The following is a 23,060-nucleotide window of genomic DNA, read 5'->3' on the forward strand; positions in this document are numbered from 1 at the left end:
TAAATAAAAACATGTCTAAGATTCTTTTATTATGATTTAATTGTACTGTTGTGCATAGGACAGCGGCCAGGAAAGTCGGAATTTGCGTTTAAAAGGAGTAGGTGACAGATTTAATACCTATATAGCTAAAAATGAGAAATTAGTAAAAAGGCTCGCGAGGAACGCGGTATTGTATGATTTGTATGGAGGTTTGTTCGTCTTGAATACTTATTTACTAGTCTCTGGTAACAATTATATCTAAATAACTGTACAACCAGCAATAAGCGTCTATTTAATACATACCTACTAATGTTATTAGCTATTGAAAACAACGATGGTAATACCTCATAACAGCTGATGTTTAAACCCTCGGTCGAGGCTCGGGACGGTAAAGTTTTAACAAATAAGGTTAAGTTTTACAGTCGTATTTAATTATAAATTGACCACGAGAGTTCTAATCAGAAAAATAAACCATTTGCACCTAGTTACAGGTTATTCATCACTTAAACAATTATTTTTTAATACAATTGCTCAAAAAGTTTAGTTTATGTAGCTGCAAATCGTGCGTAAAGTTTGTTTTTTCACACTAGTGCTAAAAAGTAATCTAATTCATACTTTTTAAATAAATGAGTATTATTCGAGACCCGCTTATAAATGACCCACCTGAACAACGCGCGATTGGGCATAAACGACACACGTGCGGAAGTGTCATTTTCACTCGTCCCGAGTCTTGACCCTCGCCTCTCGGCTCGGGTCAAGAAACCTCGGTACTCGTGCTATATGACATACTTCTCGCACTTGTATCGAAAACTACTATTTCTGCACGTGAATGCTATAGTCTAAACTCTCGTTTTCTTTGTAGAACACGGCAGCAGCCACGGGCACTCTCACGGTGGCGTGCCGCCGCCGGCCAACGTGCGGCACCTGACCGAGATCGTGAACAGCAACGCCGACATGGCGCTCGGCCACAACGCCGCGGACGAGGAGACGGACGAGATGGTCGCCCGCACCGCAGCGCCCAACAACAACAAGCCGCCCTGTCGTCAGGCCACGGACCCCGGACATATGAACATGAAGGGGGTGTTCCTGCATTTATTGTCCGACGCGTTAGGTGAGTGCTAGGCTAACTTACCGTAGAGTATATTGGCGTTATTCATAAACGGCTGCTAACTTATGCTCTATGGCATAACGACAGATAGGGACAAACGACGATCATCAGCTGATTAACTTAGCAGACGTTTATGAACAACGCCGTATGTGTTTAGTTCACGTCACATGACGACCCTGCCAGTAAAACAAGAGGGTCAGAGAGCGGAGGAATTCACAACAGAGAAAATTGTTTCTCTGTCGAATATACTGATATTTATTTATTGTAGTTTTATAGTATGTAACAAAGTTTTTCCTGTGTGTGTGATTCCTTACACAGTTATTACTAAAAACTAGTCAACATTTACAAACTTATAACAATGTATTTCCTTATTTATATTCGGCATTGAGGAGAAAAGTTTAGAGGCTAGGGTACCTCATCGTCGGTAGCTTATGACTGATAATTAGATACTTTGTACTTTTAGATATTTAAATTAATATAAACTTGAAAACATGAAATCCGAACAAATTAACATGTCCTTTCTTAGTCCGCTTCTTCTTCGGAGAAGGAAATGTATTTACCTAAGCAACGAAATAGCCCGATTAGTTCTCGGCTCGCAATCTCCCATGTCTTCGTAAGACATACAGCTCGGTAGCAAAAAAACAAAAACAAAGTTCAACAAAAATATAACAGACAACCAAATTAACAAAGCGTAACAACAAATGAAGGCTCGAAAACACCTCAAGTATCGCACTCTTGCTCGCGTCACATGACAATTAATGGCAAAAGTCAATCCGACAAAGTTAAAAAGGACTTAAGGTACCTATTTGTATTTGTTGCCACATTAATTATGGTACTTTCTATTTTAGCCGCGGTACATCCTGATTCAATGAAAGCTTGTGTTTTAAACATTTGAAAGATGAGTATTTTTTTGTGATAATTTGTGAAAAATTCAATGTTAATTTAATAATATTAAAATATTTTTGTAGTCGTAAATGAGTACCTATGTGAATATATTATGTATAAAAGTAAGCGTAATTACATGTTATTAGAATGGACGGACTGAAGTACCTAACTCGCTCAATTATTTTAAAATACTAAATTGAACAGGTACCAAACATTTTCTCAGAAAATCCCCTTTAATGGTTTGTTTTCATTAATTTAATAAGTAGGTACCTAAAAGTGCAAACTTTCACGTTAAACTTTGGGCTTGTTATTTTTCGAGATGTGGTTTTATTTGAGATGATAGTCATATCATATCAACGTCCCTATAATATAACCTACATTCTTGGTAAGGTTAAATCAGACTGTCGGTATCAGTCTCGAGACTCGACATGCGGCTAACCACAACACCGTGGCCTTTCCTAGAATAATCCATCCATGACTCATGAGCACCGTGTTTTGATAACACTCCCATATTCTGATACTGATGTTAAATTAAAAAATCTTAATTTCTAAGGAAAACTGGATATGTAGGTACCTATAATTACCTATTGCAACTTGGCGTTTTACATATAATAGTATTTTATACAACCGCTGTTTAAGAGAGGTCAAAAAAGGCGAGTGGCGTGAGTAACAATTTGAGGCGAAGCCAAAGACGCCATGAGTATTTTTTGACTCAGTTAAACAACGTTGCGTACAATACTTTTTCTACGACCAAGAAAAAGTATTGTATGCAACTTGAAATAAAATTGCAAATTTAACAAATATTTTTCATGTCATCAAGTAGACTTCTAGCTAAGGTATCTACCTATTTAACCTATTTTTCTTCTTCTTCGACTTCTTGCGCTATCACTGATATTTCTTCAGGCGTAGGCACAAAGCACACGACTTCATCCATTTTAACTTGAATTGAAAGATTTGAAAAATACAACGTTTTTAACACAAAAGTTAAGTTTTTATTCGACAACCACAGTACTTAACCACATTCAAAAAGTAGCAAAGAATGGAGGGTACGGGCGGGAAAAGAATGAATGAATGAAATAAAATAAAAAACATGTCTATGGTTCACTTATTTGTCAGAGATGACATTTAAAATAAGGTTGGCAACAATGTATTTCATACAACACTTTTTAAGTGGTCATTACACGAAGTATCGAAAAAGTGCCAAAAAGATACTGCGTGTATGCACAAATGCTTTTTTGGGAAATATACTAAAGACTTGTCTTGACAACTATAAGATAGGGTTTTAAAGATGTGTGCACGACCATTTAAATGACAAATTAAAAGTACGTGAGTAGAAAAAAATATTTACCACAGGATATTGAGGTTCTGTGATAATAAATAAATTGATTCAGATCAGAATTTGTTCCGTATTTTTTTGCACGGGAAATCGTAGAATCGGAGTTAATCGTGTATTCAAATGGCAATGGCATGTTCAATGCTAAATCACAATCGATACCTACACGTGGCGTATTTTTATTATTTAATACGTGCTTGAGTACCTTACCAGGTTATTTACTGGCAATAACAAAATACTTGTTGCATTGCAAATCACCTTTGTCTAAGTACAATGCGCTTATAAGTCTTGTTATGTCTATTCTGCAAGTATGTTTGCCTACAGTTATATCACCTTGATCAAAAAGGCCTCGACATTGTATATACTTTCAACTCGATAATTGGACAATTAGTAACAGTTATCTACCAGTAAAAAGCTACTGTTTTAGTTTGAACAAAAACACACAAATAATTAGACGTTAATTAATACGGAAATTACGAAGCGTCATTGTTGACTATAATTTCCCTTGTTTTGATAATTTCACTAAGATTGTCAAGAGCAGAATTAAATATGCTATACACAACTAATAAGGAAGTACGTGGACTGACTCACACATTTTCGCGAAATTATCTGAATTATGGATGGACCATGGACCCCTTAGCACTGACGTCATTCATCTCATATTGGCAATTTGTTCTTGAAAATGTTAGGTCCGGTGTCCGGTATCGTAAAGAAAATCTCACGTAATACTGAACATAATTATATATAATTATATATATATATATATATATACGCGACCCGCCTCGGCTTCGCACGGGATAACAAATTATACATAAACCTTCCTCTTGAATCACTCTATCTATTAAAAAAACCGCATCAAAATCCGTTGCGTAGTTTTAAAGATCTAAGCATACATAGGGACAAAGGGACATACAGACAGCGGGAAGCGACTTTGTTTTATACTATGTAGTGATTCTGTTGTTTTGTCAAGATACTTACGGTTGCAATAACGTACGGGATTTGAGCTTTAATGCGAAAGCAGAAAACACTTTCTAATTCACTTATAGGGCTAATTTAGACGGCGCGCTAACTCGTATACGATTTTAGTTACATTGCGGATCATTGAGGTTATCAATTCAGCCGACCGATCAAATGACGCAATGTAATGAAACTTGCATGCAACTTCTCGCACCGTCTAAATGAGCCCATAACCTTTGTCACTCAATTTTACAATATCAGCGGGGACTGCTTTTCTCATCCACGTGTAGGAATGAGTCACTAGTTAGTTGTTATTCAACAGTGTAACGACCTCCGAATTGTACAGCTAGAGAGAGAGGTTATGATTATAAACAATCGTCTCTTCGGACCGAGAGCTTTCATCGTTTATTATAAGAATTGTTACGAAAATAGAACAGTATGTAGTTGTCAGAGAAATCTTTCCTCGCATAATATTTTAACCTGTACTTAATTGTTCATTTAAATATTGCGACCTCGAGAGTGTTTACGTTAAAATGAAATAACTTAATTTAAAGTCAATTTTATGCTTGATCTAAATTAGCGTGTTTTGTTGTGTTAATACGTCACATGTCTGCTATTTTGTTATGTTATCTCATTAAATATCAATATATTATTTTAAATTAAACGGCCAGGTCATTTGTATTCCTTAACATCAATTTGTTTATCAACTGTAAGACACTTTTTAAAAAGGCATACGCATAATTTTTAGGGAAATAATACATTTTATGAAATATAAATTTTGTCCAAAAATGTCTGCAGTTAACGTTTTATCAATATTTTCAAATAATTATTTGAGCTGTCTGCCCAATGTATTCCAAGAATTGGCACAGACACTAGGTTTTACGAAGTATCGAAAAAAATCTTAACTTTTTCCTCCAAAATTAAATCGAGTAACTATGCACAGAATTATAGTGTTGTTTTCATATGGTTACCATATATGTACATAGCCACGCATACATATACCATAGGAACCCTTCGGAATAAAAAGTTAATTACCACTACTTTTGAGGTACAAAAATTCTAAACCTAAAAAACGGGGTGTAGGCTACCAACGTGCAACGCCCTGTTTATTTGTTACACGGTGTGAAATTAGTTGGAACTGTCTACTCATTTTAACTACAGTTAACATCCCTATTGTGTATGTAACTGTACTCCGTAGTAACCTTGCTCTACATTTCTAAAAAACCTTATCGCGTTCGGATTTAGTTAATGGCATTGCTTTTTGTAAAATTCCCAAGGCTATTAAGAGGTGTGGAGGATTATTGCCGAAATACGAAACCGGTTATCTTATCATTTTGATCGTGAACTATTTGATTGATATATTTAAAAACAACTTTAATTTTAGACGTGGATATTTTTAGAATGATTTAGCTGTAAATTCTAAATATGATTAAAATTGACGGGAAAATGTTGCCTGCTGCGGCGTGTATGCGAGGTTTCAATAAAGGTACGTATAAATAGTTACGCGCTATTAGGGTTTTACTCGATTACCTATCATGCCGCCTACTGAATCTATTTTCGAATGACTTTTAGCAGTTATAGGGCAAACTCTACTAATACATAAATACCGACCCCTATTATACAACCTTCTTTTTATGGTTTCCTCCAAAAAAAAGTGGCAAGAATAAAAGGGCAAATAAAAAATATACGACTCCTTCTAAATTTAGGTACATGTCACGTAATGGCTTTCGTTTAAAATATATCACGGGCATTTCGTGAGCAAAACATTGTTTCTGCAATTTTATGGAAACATGGCACGTGCAAAACATGTTCTATAATTAATGAACCACGGCCTGCCGCTGACCTATTTCTGTTCGATCTCGGCGCAAACTTTCATGTCCTATAACCCGCGACTCAAATAAAATCCAGAAAGGAATTCGATATCACTACGGCTGGCTGCACTACGGCAGTTTCTACGAAACACATAACGCCATCTAATTCAGCTGTCAAATTTGGGGTACTTTTGAAGTGAAAACTTCATTAGCGGCGCTGTGCACTTTTTGAGGTGGGGAAAAATGTTAAACTCGAAACAGCGTAAGACGATCACGTGACCGTAAGATTTAGATGGCATTTAATTTTAATAAAGAAAAACTCAATGACATTACATGAAAAACTGGTACATGTAATGTCATTGAGTTTTTCTTTATTGATTTAAATGCCATCTAAGTTTCGCTCTAACTGGTATTAATATAACTAGATGGCGTTAACCTCAATTATACATAGGTAGTGCATTTTGCACTAGTCATTGAGTTTTCACTTCTGCCGGCACTCCCTGAGTGCAACCCGTTGTTTTTTTTTTAAGCTTCCTACATCCAGTCACGAACATTACTTAAACCTAAGACTCCAATACAACCTAACGCTTTGTTTTCGCCCCAAGCGACAGAAAACTAAACTGCAAGGTTCACTGGAAACCGCGCGACTATTCCATTCGCTTTCGTTACGTTTTCGACTCAGTATCGAAATAACAGTCTTGCAACAACAATGAAAGAACTCAGTCCAAGTAAACGTGTGCTAGTATTAATGAACTACCAACGACAAGTGACCTATTTCTGTTCGATCGGACTCAATGAGCCCTCATTCATGACCGAACAAAGCGTTATGCATGTGCGATAAATTGTATAGGGCAAGATAGGGTGCCGTGCCGGCTCCTATCCCACGGCAAATATCGTTTGTTTGGTTAGATAGACTGTGTAGACAACTAAATTTTTAACGTAGCCTTTCAAAATGAAACAGATGTCATACCTATACAAAAAAAAGTGACCAAGGCCTTCTCGGCAGACGCCTTAACCACTAGTCGACCTGAGTCACGTCACGGCGGTATTGGTCGAATTTTCTCGAGTATATGCAATGTCTTAAAGGCTTACAGCGCCCTTTGGCCAACTATGTACATTCAACAAGGTAAAACAGTACGGGCGTAGCACCTATCCAGAAATATTAAAATTGCATAAATAAAGAAATTCACCGCAACATCACGCAACACGAGCTTAATAGATGCTCGAATCGTTTATTTTCTAAAATATAAATAACTCTATTGATCACTTAAAACCGGAAACATATTAACATACGTTTTTTTTATTTAATGTCTATGAAGTCCTTTAAAAACAAAAGTGCATGAGTAGAAAATACTAAATTGAATAAGTAAGTACTCCATATCATACATTGCCGACATACGTACTGTATTATTATTGAAACTAATCTATCACGATTACGTCATTCAGTTACAGTAGTAACAATACAATTTAAATTAAATCTTGTAATGTGAAGATCCGTAAAATCAATTGTTGTATTTGATTATCGGATACGCTGAGTGAACAATACGAAAGGTTAACTTTTTACCTATTTTACAAGTTTTTATTTAACTTGCAATGTATGTATGTTCGGGCATAGAGAAAAAAAATACATAGAGTGCTCACTCCATACATCAGTTTTAGTACCAAAAAGACTATTAACATCTAGCATCCAGTAGCGGAACTATCAGTACTGCTACTTGACAATAGATGTAGCCACCGACCGGAAAGTCTTATGCTCTTGAGATAAGACTTTCCGGTCGGTGCTACATCTATTGTCAAGTAGCAGTACTGATAGTTCCGCTACTCGATGCTAGATGTAGACACTGAAATTAATAGTCTGAACTGATGTATGGAGTGAGCACTCTATGTATTTTTTCTCTATGGTTCGGGTCAAATCAATCGGGTGATTTGCAATCTAAATTAGATCCACTTCCCATTATTCGATTGAGTTATTGCATATACATATAAGCAACGCAATATTAGGTATAGTACTATCAATCTGATCTGATGATGAACACAGGAGGTGGCCATAGATAGGAACTCTGGGAAAAAACAGCGGAACCTAATTGTGTTTGGGTTGACGATATACAGCGCCATAATGTTTTTATGGTAACTGATTGTCAAACTTCAACTTTTGACAAACAGAATTACTGCATAATGTCCGATGGCCGTAAAGCTTCGTCTAATTTAGATGTTACATTAGAGACACGAATTTTCATGGACTCTATACCCATTTTACTGTTAATCACTTTGTTAATATCATACGTAAGTAACAGTGAAATGTTTTGTTCCAGGTTCCCTCATAGTAGTCGCATCGGCATTAGTAGTATGGCTCACCAGGTGGCCCTACAGATACTACCTCGACCCCGCGCTTAGTTTAGTCTTAGTTATCCTGATTCTCTTGTCTGTGTGGCCTCTGCTCAGAGAATCCGCTTTAATTCTTCTGCAAACTGTACCTACACATATTCAGGTGAGTTTTAGTACATTAATATTTTTTAAATGTTTACTTACTTAACCTTTTGTATTAATAATGACGCGTTCACGCGTCTCGAGTCTACACCTACATAATTGGAAACTTTAAAATAAAGACTACTTATTACAGTAAAGCCTAGATTTATTTATAGTTCTACATCGGATGTCCTATGTACAGTCAGCATCAGAAGTTGCTAAGCGGGCGAGGTGTTCAATATTACCTTGACACGCTCTTATTCTCTTAACAATAAAGTCTCGTCGATATCATTTTGAACACCTCGATCGCTTAGCAACTTCTGCTGATGACTGTACTTAGATTGCACATTTTTGGTGACTTAACTATAACTACTACATGCATGCATACATAATTATAACATTCGACAATTTTAACCAACATATCTATAGTGTTGCAAATGGTTCAATCAAAACTTCTTATTCATAATAATGTTGCCAGGTGTACCATTGAAATCTCATTTAAGCTCATTGAAAATATGTGAATTTGATATGCATTGCGTACATACAAAATATTAAATAATCATATTTAACCGTAAGTCTTGGCTCGGTCTGCGTGTTTTTAATAACGGATTCTGTCTTGTACGTCAGACACGTTCAGTTTTCTTATCTTATCATAATCGCTTGTATTTGCCCGATATCAATATGGACTGGTCCCGTTGTTGTTTGATAAAAATATAGTAGCGCATTTTAGTAATCACCATATTCAAATTCAGGTCAAGTATGTCTATATTTTCGCGATGCTCATATTTTAATTAAGTATAATATCTAAACAGTAAACGGTGACGGAATTTTTTGCGGAATGTAGGTACATATAAAGAAGGACTGACACCCAGTACTCATTTGAAAATAAATCTAATAGTATAAATTTAATGTTCACAGTACCAGATATTAGTAATTATTATTTACCTACTAGACTCTGATAACACTTGCCCATTGTAGCAATAAATAAATATTGTGACTGCAAATTGTTTATAGAACCGTATTCGCTGTGCGCGAACGCTGATATCTTCAGTATCGTTCGAATATAAACTTTATTGCCTAGACATTAAGGTACAGTGTGATATTTTATTTGTTCAGGTGGACGCGATACAGCGCCGCCTTCTGGAGAAAGTGGACGGCGTTTTGGCTGTACATGAGTTCCACGTATGGCAGCTGGCCGGTGATAGAATTATTGCCAGTGCCCATATACGGTAAGATCACGTCACTATCATTGTTATCATTCAAATAGGAATTCTACGCATGTCACATGATAGTTCTAATTTCAAAAACCCTCTTACTCGACTTATCGGGTTTGACCACTCACCCCTGGAAGCCCAAAACCTCTATAACTCGAAATATTTAACTTCATTAAGACGAAGTCATTCTAATTCCTAAGGACGGGCCTTACGGGCAATAAGAATGGGGCCAGTGAGCCACTCGTGCAATCTAACGCCACAACGCGATTGGTAAATGAGTTCGCATCACGCGCGCGATTGGTCGCAACTAGTTGTATTAGACTGCACGATTGGCTCGTATTCGTGAGTGACACCGCTGAACTAGCACCATTCTTAGTGTCCGTAAGGCCCGTCCTTAGGAATTAGGATGACTTCGTCTTAATGAAGTTAAATATTTCGAGTTATAGAGGTTTTGGGCTTTGAAGGGAAGGGAATGGCATGTTATTTCGTGTTAACGAGGATTTCGCCTTATCAAGGTTCGAGTTATATTTCGAGGTGTATTTGTCGTTAAATAAAAGGCGGGTGACATAAAACATAAGATAGGTACGGAATATGAATTATTTGCACGAGGACCGAATGTTACATCTATAAATATAATAATAAAATTAAGCGACAAAGTCCATCTGGTACGAGTATAAAGTGTAAAAGAGCTACTTATGCCTTGATGCGAACCCCAAGCCACTCACGTATCTCGTAGATAAATAATATAACACCTAATAAAATAATATGGCAAACTTTAGTGACGCTGGTTCATACCGAAGAGTCATTTATTGTAGAAGAGATTTAATGTCTTAACAATAATCGTAACTCATAATTTGACAATATATTTTGTGGTCACTGGATTGTCAAACGTCAACTTTTGACAACCAAAGTTACCGCATAATATATGGAGCTGTAGAGTGCCATCTAAGTTAGCTGACAGATTCAAAAAGCACGAATTTGTCTTAGACTTTACAAAACCTATAGGTCCAGTCAACGTACATATATTGGTTCATATTGTTTAAGTATAACAGAATAGGATAAATCAAGAATTTGTAATATAAAATTGATTTTATAGTTTATAGTATTGCTCTTTTTCTAATACCTAATTAATAGAATAAGCCGTTACTTGCCGGAAATTCGTTTTTTTGCCTTTTTTCTAATTGTAATATTATGTTAACAATGCACTGTTTTTAAAAAGTTTATGAATATTATATTTCTTATCTCCCATTTTCGCTCGAGGGCTGAAATTTGCTCATATTTTCCATACTAACAAGTTTATTCACTCACGAATGAAATCAACTTTTCTTACTTTTCCATTTCCTAGGCGGGTTGCTATTTAGGTCGCGCGACAACGTCAACGCTTTATTACATTTATCTATGAGATATATATTTTTATTTTAAACATTCTATTCATAAACTACTTCAGGTTTTTTTAAAGAAATTCTCATTTCTCAGAGGAAATATCGCCGCTATACTTACTCGACCTCGTATCTGCAACACTCATTTGATGACAAAAACACCCGTATTCCGAATGAAAGAAAGGCGACATTTCCATCAAATGATTGTTGCAGATATGAGGTTGAGTAAGTATAGCGACGATATGCAAATTCCACGGACCCTGATGCCTATATATGTATATTAATTACACTGATGCATTTAGATTCCTTTGTTTTTAAGTGTTTCTAAAATAAATTACCTTTGGCACCGATCCAATCCAGAAATGTGTTGATTGTGTTGTTCTGACCCAGAATTAGGTTCAATGAACTGATTATTTTTCTTCACGTGGAATCGTGGATAAGTAGGTACCTACATTTTAACAAGGTGAGTCTACTTTGTTTTTAAGTCTAATTTATAACTGTCATCACTTATCCTTATCTGATATCATTCAAGTGTAATGACTAGTTACCGAAGTCGTTTTAATATCGCCGTGCGTTGTCAAAGTGATAGGTCTGGGCCATTTTATTTAAAGTTGTCCCCTACACCTTTTTTTCAAAATTGGGATTTTTTATGTTATTTCTACCTGAGTAAAAATGATATAAAAAATCCCAATTTTGAAACAAAGTGTAGGGGAAAAATGTATGGAAATCCTGGGACACTTTTTCTCCTATTAGGATCAAAAGAGCTCATGATTTCAGAATCCCAAGATTTCCATACATTTTTCTATCTTTCCATTCCGAAACCGCCATACAAAGTCTATGGAAAAATGGTAACGAAATGGGAAAAAACCTTGGGACACTTTTTTTCTCCTATTAGGATAGAAAGAGCTCGTGATTCTGAGTAGAAATAACATATAAATTCACAAATTAAAAAAAAGTGTAGGAGACAACTTTAAATAAAATGGCCCGTCTAAACCAGCCGAACTGCATCTCTGGTTAGGCGGTTATTACGCAGGCGCAGCATACGGTTGCGTCTCTAAATGTTGTATAGTAAGTGCGTATAGTTGAGGCGCACTTGCCGTCAAAGAGTGTATTCACTTGAACTTGTACATAAGGAGCAAAATGAATTTTAATTTATAATGGCGGACAACGTACATAGATATTACTGAATCGCGATTAGAAAGGGATTGAGATAGCTGTCAATCCATATTGATTTTGACGTAAGTGTATGGAAATCTGTTATTTCTAATCCCTTTCTGATCGCGGCATGATAATACCATAAACAATCTAGGTCTGTGATTTAACCAGTATTTGTTGGTCGGGCAGGTTGGCCACCAAACTTAATCTTAATTCTAATCGACAAGTAAAACACAGTTTTTTTGCAAAATAATTTGAATCTGCCGCGTTGTGGGTGTCAAGCACAGCTCAAGCGATTTTCCTTAGTCGTAAATTTAACTAATAATATGAGTTGAATAACGTCGCATATTCCTTTCATAAACATATCCATTGTTTAATATAAAATTAAACAGCATGGTACGCCATTTCAATAACATACCGTGAACGTGCTAATCTCTTTGTTTAATATCTGAGGTGTCATGGTCATAACATCTTAAAACGCGAAGCAGACTCGCAAGTGAATGCATTTGACAACCGAAAATAATTTAATTGTCGCCTGCATCAATAGAAACGTATGAAACTACGCACCAAGATATATCGACAATATTGACAATTCGCTTTCAAAAGTATCTGCAACAGTTCAAAATAAATTATAACAAAACTTTATTCAGTCAAAGCAAATTACAAACGGCTGGAAACCTTCGTGTTCTTGTAAGCGTTGATTTGTTCCTTATTATCATCAAAGAACTTGTTCAATTCGTCAATGTTCTTACTAGAAAGTAGGGTAACCAGGTTGTACAGGTAAATCTTATGCTTGTACGCATAGTATTGGTACAGAATGGCGTCCGGGGCATACGCGGTCGGTAGAGCCTGGAACTTAATTGGCTCCTTCTCACTGGTACCGTTCACATTCAGCTCATAAAGACGGTCATCAATAACAGCGAACATCTGGTTGACCAAAACTGGAACCCTGATGAGTGCTACTTTAGTGGGATGAGCGGGGAGACCCTCGATTTTAAGGACACGCTCGCCGTTGTAAGTGTATAATTGGTGGTTGCCGTCGTAGAAGAACATGATACCGTCGTAATCGAAAACGATGTCTCTAGCGTCTTTAACTGCTTCAACTTTTGTGGCCACCTTTTCATCTTCATCAAATTTGTAAAGAACGTAGTCTGAAGTTAAGTAGTATACGTGAGCGTGTTCAGTATCAACAGACATTCTGATAACGCTGTCAGAAACGGTACCATATTTAGTCGCAGTCTGGTCTTGTTCGTTGTACTTGTAGATGCCATCGCTAGCGCCGAAGTAAACGATCTTGTTCTTAGCGTAAGTTGAGCACTGTCCGTTCTCAAGCACCTTCTTGGCTACACCATTTTTATAGACATACAATCCTTTATAGTCGTTAGTTCCATCGTCTTTGACATCAGCTTCAACGAAGAAGATAGTGAGCTTGGTCTCGTCAGTGTCTTATTTGCTGTCCTCGGAGTAGTTGATCTGGTTGAGGGGCACGACGATGTCGACGATGTCGTGGTGGCCTGTGTAGATGGCGAAGGAGTCGGGGTAGAACTTGTTGTTGACGATGAGCTGCTCGTCGGCGCTGGGAGGCGCGGCGACGGCCAGGGCGACAAGGGTAGCCAGAATAGTGAACTTCATCTGGACTCCTGAAAAAAAAAGGGTTGAATTTGAGTAAGAAATCGTGAACGCCTATTGTATCTGCAAAAGAAGAAATCTCGCAAAATTAAAAAAAAAAGAGTGCATTTTATTCTTGATTTTATATTATAAAGGTTTTTCAGTCTTCAGCATTTGAATACGAAGAAATTTCGTACGAGTTTTTCATAACATAACAGCGTCTAAGTATTACCCGTCCCACATAAAATTATAATAAAACTAAATTAAAATGGGTAAAAAATATTTTGTTCCTAGAAAAATATAAATGTTTTCTTACTTACCAGTTCCGTTGAATTGCCGAAACAAACTAACTACATGTGTCAGCTAAATTCGCTTATATTCTCCTATAATATGACCTAGCTTGATAGCCTAACCTTTATCTTATACATTTTTAAACAAAATTGGTCACAAGATACATAATACATACCTAGTCAGATTTAATAAATAAAGCAACGGTAACATTCATATTACTAGGTCTTAATAATATGGATATAAGGTTGAATATCAGACATTTCCAGAGATGATGCAAGTGATAATATTTTCTTGCAACAACAAAGGAATAACAGCAATTCCGACCGCAAGCGCATACGAGGGGCGTTCAATAAAAAGTGAGAATGAGTATGTTATATACAACTTTTATTAAATGTTATTTTATTTTTCGACATAGTCACCTTTTAGCATAATACACTTAGTATATCTTTTTTCTAAACTTAATATTCCATTTCTAAAAAAGGTTTTATCTTGAGTACTTAAAAAATCTTGTACTGCAGCGACTACCGCGTCGTCATCTTCAAATTTCTTGCCTCTTAGGTATTTCTTCAATCTCGGAAATAGGTAGAAATCACTAGGGGCGAGGTCTGGTGAATACGGAGGATGCTTAAGGATATCGAACCCAGCATCACGTATTGCAGCCATTGCAACGGCGGACTTGTGTGCCGGTGCATTGTCCTGATGGAACAACACAATTTTCGAGAGTTTACCTCGCCGTTTTTCACGGATCTCATTGCGCAATGTTGCTATTTGTTTGGCATATAAAGAGCCCGTAATAGTGGCTCCATGCTCGAGATACTCAATCACTACGACCCCTTTACCATCCCAAAAAACAGAGCCCATGACCTTATCGGCAGATGGGCCCACCTTGAATTTCTTCGGAGTTGGAGATGATGGCCTTTTCCATGTCATAGACTGCAGTTTCGTTTCAGGGTCGTAATGATGGAGCCATGTTTCGTCCATTGTTATAAATCGCGCCAAAAAAAGTTCCCGGTCTTGCTGTATCAGGTCCAAAGCTTCTTGACAAATCTCGACTCTAGTTTGTTTTTGCGTGTCAGTAAGCATTCTGGGTACCCAACGCGCTGATACCTTTTTCATACCCAAGCGTTCATGTAAAATATTATGCACGCTCCCCGTTGAAATCTTTACATTTTCAGCAATAAAACGAACCGTGACACGACGATCCGCCAAAACTAAGTTTTCGACTTTTTTCACAATTTCTTCAGTTACTGCTGTAGTAGGGCGTCCGGAGCGGGGGTCATCCATGGTCGATGTTCTTCCACGTCTAAATTCGGCGCACCAACGTGTAACTGTCGAATACAGAGGAGCATTAGACCTTAAAGTGTCCCGTAAATCTAAATTGACTTGCTCCGTAGAAAAATTTTTCAAACACAAGTATTTAATAACGGCGCGCAGTTCAATTTTCTCCATTTTCGCTAACGTACTCAACAGCATCGCAAAGAAATCGCCGTATTTTTTTTTTAAACAAAAAACAGTTAGTTTTTTTTTCATGGCAATCAGCTAGGTAGATTAGCTTTACCGGCCAGTATTTACTTTCCTAATATTTAAAGAGTTTGCATCTCATTCTCATTATATATTGAACGCCCCTCGTATGTGAAATTGAACTATAGGTAATGACAAGGATAAACTGTTCAATTTGATGTGTTATCCTATAACATTACAGTCCAATCCAGAGTGCGACGATACGTACTGCTGCGTGTGGTTGGAACTAGAATACTTATATGTATACCTTGAATTAAAGACTAGGCTAAAAACCGCCGTGGAAAGCCTAAATAGGGTAAATGAAAACAAAATTGACAAATAAATGATCAATCAATCAATCAATGGATATTTTATAATTTGTTTTTCTTGTTACCACAGGTGTAGAAATTTGTCAGAGTACATGAAGATAGCGGAGAAGGTGAAGGAGTTCTTCCACAATGAGGGAATCCACTCCACCACTATACAGCCCGAGTTCGTCGAGATACCCATAGACGGGAATGAGGTAAGATTATATTGCATCATCATCATTATCATAATTTAAGAGCGCGGCTCTTGTCGGTGGAGTATGCGCATATACTTACAAGAAGTGCATATACTTGGAAAAATTGGACCTATGCTGCTGTGGCTCGGTGGCCGAATGGCAACAGTCACCTGCCGCGATAGCAGAGGACGCTGGTTCGATTCCAGCCTGGGGCACTGGAGGCCTGGGTCACTTTTTCTTAGTATATGACATTAGTTAACATTCTCAAATAGCACAAATATAGGTCAGACACTGTCAAATAGCAAAAACCCTTAACCATTGATGTTAGGATCTTGAAATTTAAAAAATGTGCGTATGGATGACCTTGTCGCACACTCGAGCACGCCATTTTTTGAACCCCTGAGGGGATGAAAATGAGGTTACAAGTTTTTAACAACTTCGAAGTCGCCGGCCTCCCGCCCGAATTAACATACAAGCCTCTTCTAACTGACACCGTTACTTTAATACTCAAAAGTTGTAAATAAGGTACACAGTAAGCGACACATTTATTTCGAAGTTGAATACACGACAAAGATCCGACCGACGCTAAGTTTGGCGCAAGGAGCTGTCTTGGTAGCCTCCAATGACAACTGCGCTGTCAGCTAGGCTACGTTTAGAAACCTGCCTTCCTGCCTAACACTACTTATACATTTGTTAAGAAAGGGCAACGATCAACGTGATATAAAAACGCATTAAATCCACCTGATTAAGGCTAGTTAAAATGGACTCGATAAGAACTGTTGTTAAGGGCTGATTTAGACGGCGCGAACTCGCATACGATTTTAGTTACATTGCAGGCCGTTGGTTACGTCCAATTCAACCGACCAATCAAAACCCGCAATGTAATGAAACTCGCATGCGAGTTTTCGCATCGTCTAAATAAGCCCTAATTGTTGTTGCAGGTGATGACCGGTAACGCGGGCGAGGCGCCGTGCGCGCTGCACTGCCCCGCTGATGACCTCTGCCACAACGCCACCTGCTGCGGACCCAACCAGCAGGTAACTTACTACTACTGCAACTTAGTAGGTACTTAAGTAAGTCGTAGGACTCAAGCTGACTCATTTTAAATCGAGCCGATGGACCTGTTAGATCCAGACCCTGATCACTTATGTTAACTTCCAATTTATCCTCCTAAAGGTCTGCCCACTACACCGTATCATACCATGACCGTGCTATGAACGTGTCAGGCAAAAAAATATTCTTTGTATTAAAAAGTATGAGACTATGCCCACTAGCCCGTTCCGTCACCGACCGTACCCGTAGCGTGCCATGCACGGACCGTCAAAAATTGTAGGCGAGGACATTTTGTCGGTGCCGAAACGCTGCGTGCACGGCACGCAACGTTGCCATAACGGTGCGTGCAGGCGGCGAAACGGTGAGCATACGGGTTATAACCGCGTATGGTGACCGTTCTAAGCCCGTTATAAACGCGTTGCCGTATCTGTTGCTCGCTCTTGCCAGTATGACAACCATTCGCTCGCTCTTTCTGACGAGTCTGGCTCTCGCGAATAAAACGCGGGTACTAAGGGGATGAAACGCGGATGTTACGGGGATTATAGGCGGATGCTATAGAGATGATACGCAGTTACTACGGGCACTAAACCCGTTATGTACGGATATGAAACAATGTGGACACGGTGTAGCGGCATAGTAGTCCGTGTCGCGTTACATTCCGTGCTTGATACGTTCATGGCACGGTCATGGTATGATACGGTGTAGTGGGCAGAGACCTTAAGGCCCAAGGTCCTACCTATAGTACCTATTCAGTTCGATGTAATTTAAACCATGTTCAATTGGAACAGAGTCACTTTTGCTTTGTTTCGTTCAATTTTCAAACAACGCAAAATCAACTCTATTTCCTGCAGTTTAGGTTCAAATCTCAGTGGCAAATTTTGGATGTTTCGTTTGTATGGCCGGGCCTTAGGAGGATAATACTTTTTTTATTGCAAACTGACTAGACCTCGTCTGGTGTTGAATGCTTACTGATTCAGTAATAGCCTTTTTTCTCTTTTGCTTTGAAAATATACTAATGTGTTAATGTTCGTATTCATATTTCCATCTTCATATCTTTCTGGCTTGTATTTGGCATTCAAAGTAATATTTGTAATTTCAGTTTATACAAAGAATAAAATAAGAATTCGATTTTTTTAAGGAAATACGATCATTGAAATGGGAGCAGATGATCAAGTCACCAAACCCGAAAGACCCCGACCCCGAAGGGGTCAAAATTATATAATAAACATCCAGCCGGGCTAACGAAATTTTAACCCTCTGTCTACAATGGGACAGGAGCACTATAAGTTATAAGAATAAAGTTTCAGCATTACTGTTGCCGCCTATTTAAATCGAATGGGTTCAAGATTCGTTAACCAGTGGTCATTTTGTGATTATTATAAATGTGATATTACGACATACAATATTTTGTGATGACTGTGCCAAAATTAGGTTTATTACATTGAATATTATTGTACCGTAACTTAGAATGAGTAAAATAACATGTTGTTCAAACTGATTTTCATTTACTTAGCCTAGAAGATCGTAAGTAGATATTGATGAACTTCGGCATTTTATTATGAAATAAAACTATTAAAACGGATTATATCGTGTATATTGAATTTATACTACATCCCGATGTTTCGTTCGACGTTTTACGCTGTAAAGGGTTCGAAACGTCGGGATGTAGTATAAATTCAATATACGCGATATAATCCGTTTTAATAGTTTTATTTCATAAGTATCTATCGCATTAACCGAAGACAATATTATTAGACATTTTACTTATACAAAATTTCAGATGTTAGAATTGAGATGCAAACGTCCGTCTTATTCTGCCAATGAACATTAAGCGGTTGATCCTACACGGAAATGGATCCTTATAGGGTCGGTGATAGCAATGTTTCAGCTAATATAGATGTCGCTACACTCGCTACAGTACGTCAATAGTTTGGCTGTGAAAGTAGAGGGCAGTTTGTTTTCTTAGACTTTAAATCTCTATTCAAATCAATAACTCTTTCTTATTACCTAATATCTGAATGCTAAAAGCTACATTTCATGTATTTGCAGTAAATATTCAGGCCATATAGGTACAGTCACCTGCAACAATATGACACAACGAAGGCCGCAAATATATCTGACACGAACTAATTTGTAGAGCCATAAGAGCGTGTTACATATTTTTGCGGCCTTCGAAGAGACATATCATTGCAGGTGACTGTACAGTCAGCAGCAGAAGTTGCTAAGCAGGCGAGGTGTTCAAAATGATCTTGACGCGACTTTATTGTTAAGAGAATAAGAGCGTGTCAAGGTAATTTTGAACACCTCGCCCGCTTAGCAACTTTTGCTGCTGACTGTACCTACACTAAGTCAGTCTGTGTTCGATGCTTTTCGCGTGTACTTTTATTAAAAAGAAAAATTACATTTGATATTTCCATCAAAGACCGTCAGAGTTAATGATTCGTTGTTTATCATTATTACAATCTAAACAATGTTCGGACGTCACACGCGACCAATTTCTCTAATACGGCTGTTACGCCGCGCCGAGGTAATGTCAAGTCTTTATCTACTTTAGTGATCGATATTAGTGCAGTTTTTATGAGGGATCGACTTAAATTGGCATGCCCTTTAGAAAATCGATGGCATATACTATGCAGATTGTCTGATGGCGGTCACTGTAATTTAAAAATGTAACCTTGTTCAAACAAATGTCAAGAGTTACATGAAATACGAAGACACACATATCGTATTATATTCGTACCGTTTTTCAGCGACGTTTACTAGATATTTGTTATGCAAGGGTAACAAACGAATGATGAAGTTGAAATCTTGTACGTTGTGACGGTATCAAGTCGCGAGATGAAAACATGCTGCCGAGCGAAAAAGATATTATTCATATTATATATGCTGTGATATTATAATTGCAAAGAGCGGACTTGATGATTGTAGTTGGCCGTAAGAACTAGGTGATAAAACAACGCAAGCTCATTGAGTTTGGTAGCATCGTCTCCATGAGTACCTATTAGCAGATAAGAGACAACTATTGAAAGAAAATGACGGTCGGAATAAAAGTTCATATCAAAAATGAACTTACATATTTTAATAACAGTTTTGAAGTTATGAGTAGTTAACAGAATAATCATTTATTAGGATTCCAGGACATAAAAAATGCACTTCTATTTTTCTAAACACAATTTAATGAAATTACCTAATTAAACGGAATGGCCTGCCCCATTAGTAAGTCTAATATATCAATAAACTATAATAGACAATAGATTATAAATTCTCGGTAGAAACGATTTATTTACGAAGTATCTTAGCAAGTATGTATCTAATACACTACCTATATGTTATTCCGTCATTCATACATTTGCACGTATTTTGTTATTAATACCATGTGACATCTATATACTCGAGAGCAATGAGAATGGGTAACTTTGTACGGAGATAACAAATTATCAAATTACTGTCTTTACATTGCTATTGAGAATATTATCATGATATCATAATTAATGTTTTAAATGCTATTGGCGCTTTAATAACAAGAACATATTATTTACTGCTATAAGGCCTATGCCACAGTGTAGTGTTGGGAGGAACTCGTATTTTTTGAGTCTAAATTTGAAGATCTCGACTCGTTTTTACGAGACTCGGTGCTTAAAGAGCTTCCGAGTCTTTTAAGCCCTGAGTCGAGTCGTTAGGGTCTTTTAAGCTCAGGTCAAAAGGAACTCCGAAGATTCCGTCAACAATGTACTAAACTCTATTTTTATTTGGTAGACTAAAATGACATTTCATAGTATGAAATGACGTTTTATGTTCATACTATGAACTGTCATTTCAGTCTACCGAATAAAAAAATAGACTTTAGATGTTATCTAAATTAACAGTAAAGAAAACAGGCGTTATTGTATGTCATGTGTACCTAACTTACCTATTCATTGTATGATTTGTATGTGAAGACAATGCGATTTGTATAATTTTGTAAAGACTCTAGTCTCTAACAAATTAAAAAGAACTCAAATTTCCACTTAATTATTAGACTCTGGAAAGTGAGCAGTCTTAAAGCAGAAGACTCAAAGGACTCGAGTCTTAACCAACAACTACCACAGTGTAAACACCACATAGGTAGGTACTTAGTGTACCGCGCCGTATGCCGATATTGAATTCGTTACTATACTTATATCTTATCGTGACCATTATAAATTGAGTCTGTTTTGTAATGTTTTCAAACGTCGACGTGTCATTGTTCGCTATAATTGCTTTATAAAGTCATCTACAGACCTGTTAACTGTGTCAGTCTAAACTCTTAAAGGGAAACAATCTGACCTTGCAACAAATTGCATACGATTTGCGATACATTGTGGCATTTGATCTGTCGATTTAATTACCTACTCGGCAAGATTTGTTGCAGAGTATCAGTACGCAGAATAAAGGGGCCCACTGATCAACAGTCCGCCGGACGGTATCGGTCTGTCAGTTAGAACAAAAAGTTGACAATTCCATGTTAATCAGTGGGCCCTTTACGGCGTGTTTCGCGCAGGTCTATACGCGGCGTACCGTATTAGGCAAGCAGTTTTACTAGTTTTCTATTGCAGGAGCGAACGACACCGTCCCCTGCAGTGACGCCGTATCTTTGTAGGCAGAGGAACATGGGGTCCCGAACAGAGTCCTTGAACTCCACATTGGCGGCGGGGGCGCCTGGCGCGAACTCGACTAGGCATTTAGACGCTTTGGAGTGCGGGTAAGTGTACTTTTATTGAACTCTGTTTTAATACCTGTAGGGCTAAGATGGCCGGCTCTTTATCATTTGTCACCATGGCTGTCACGTTCTAACAAATATGTAAGTGCGAAAGTGACGCATGGCATGAGATGTGATAAAAATTCGACCATGATAGCTGGTCTGGCCTTTATATTGTATGATGAATTTGCTTAGACTAGTTAAAGTGTATATTTCGTATTGGTGACGCTAATTATATCAAGCCATGGAATCGTTTGGATTGGGACGGCCGTCGGCTTGCGGCGTATGATTTTAAGTGATATTTAAAAATGAAACTTACCTACCATCCTAGTCACAAGTCAATGATAGCGACAATGTTAAGAATATCTGTATACCACGGTATTAATCCCGTTTAGAGCACTGGCTATAATACCGTTCCGAAAACGGATGTTTTTAATACTAAAATGAATATTATAGTTGCCTAAACAGTATCGAAATGAATATTATAGTTGAGTTGGGGTCCCATAGTGAAAAAAGTATGCGATTTCACTTTGGTATACGAAGTCTTAATTCAAGCATTGCAGTCGACGAGTAGAAAACAGTGTTTTTCAATATGTTTATTTTTCTCAGCACACAGAGTGTATGGGTTTGTGTAACTCAGCGGTTCTCAATCTTTTTTTTTGGCGGAACCCTTTTGTAAAGCGAAATACTTGATGGAACCCTACAATAAAACAATAGTTTTTAGAAGTGTATTTTTTATTAATAAGCATAATTCTAAATTCTCGCGGAACCCCTGCAGGGGTGTCGCGGGACCCTAGGGTTCCGCGGAACACACTTTGAGTATGGCTGAACTGTAACTCATGTGCTAATATTTCTTGTCATATTTAATCGTAAGCCCCATATTAAACGTAGTTTATCCCAAATATGTCTGCATATACTCAAGTAAGTATTAGCCTAGTACATACAACTGTATTAATAGTCCCTGTTATTTTTCTAGTTCTCTGCTGCCGACCCCGGCAGTCCAAGATGGCCGCCTGGCCGTCTGACAGCCGCTGCGCATCGCCGCGATATCCTAAGTTCACTGAATCAAGTGCCGCGGTAACACAACCATTAAACTGAACCG

General features: G+C 37.6%; 1 protein-coding gene across 3 annotated transcripts in view; it reads left to right on the forward strand.

Annotated features, from left to right (window-relative positions):
• Positions 1 to 23,060, forward strand: part of LOC134662784 (proton-coupled zinc antiporter SLC30A1) — a 32,338-nt gene extending 9,278 nt beyond the window's left edge. For 2 of the 3 annotated variants that reach the window (XM_063519081.1, XM_063519082.1), the window contains 7 exons: positions 842 to 1,090; positions 8,386 to 8,561; positions 9,656 to 9,768; positions 16,086 to 16,209; positions 17,130 to 17,225; positions 21,816 to 21,961; positions 22,935 to 23,060. In XM_063519081.1, coding sequence (XP_063375151.1) covers positions 842 to 1,090; positions 8,386 to 8,561; positions 9,656 to 9,768; positions 16,086 to 16,209; positions 17,130 to 17,225; positions 21,816 to 21,961; positions 22,935 to 22,983 — 953 coding nt within the window. In that variant the 3' untranslated portion in view covers positions 22,984 to 23,060. Of the gene's footprint in view, positions 1 to 841; positions 1,091 to 8,385; positions 8,562 to 9,655; positions 9,769 to 16,085; positions 16,210 to 17,129; positions 17,226 to 18,379; positions 18,736 to 21,815; positions 21,962 to 22,934 lie in introns of those variants that run through there. The other variant, XM_063519083.1, reaches the window with a different exon arrangement.

The sequence above is a fragment of the Cydia amplana genome, chromosome 3, assembly GCF_948474715.1.
Source record: "Cydia amplana chromosome 3, ilCydAmpl1.1, whole genome shotgun sequence".
NCBI lineage: Eukaryota > Metazoa > Arthropoda > Insecta > Lepidoptera > Tortricidae > Cydia > Cydia amplana.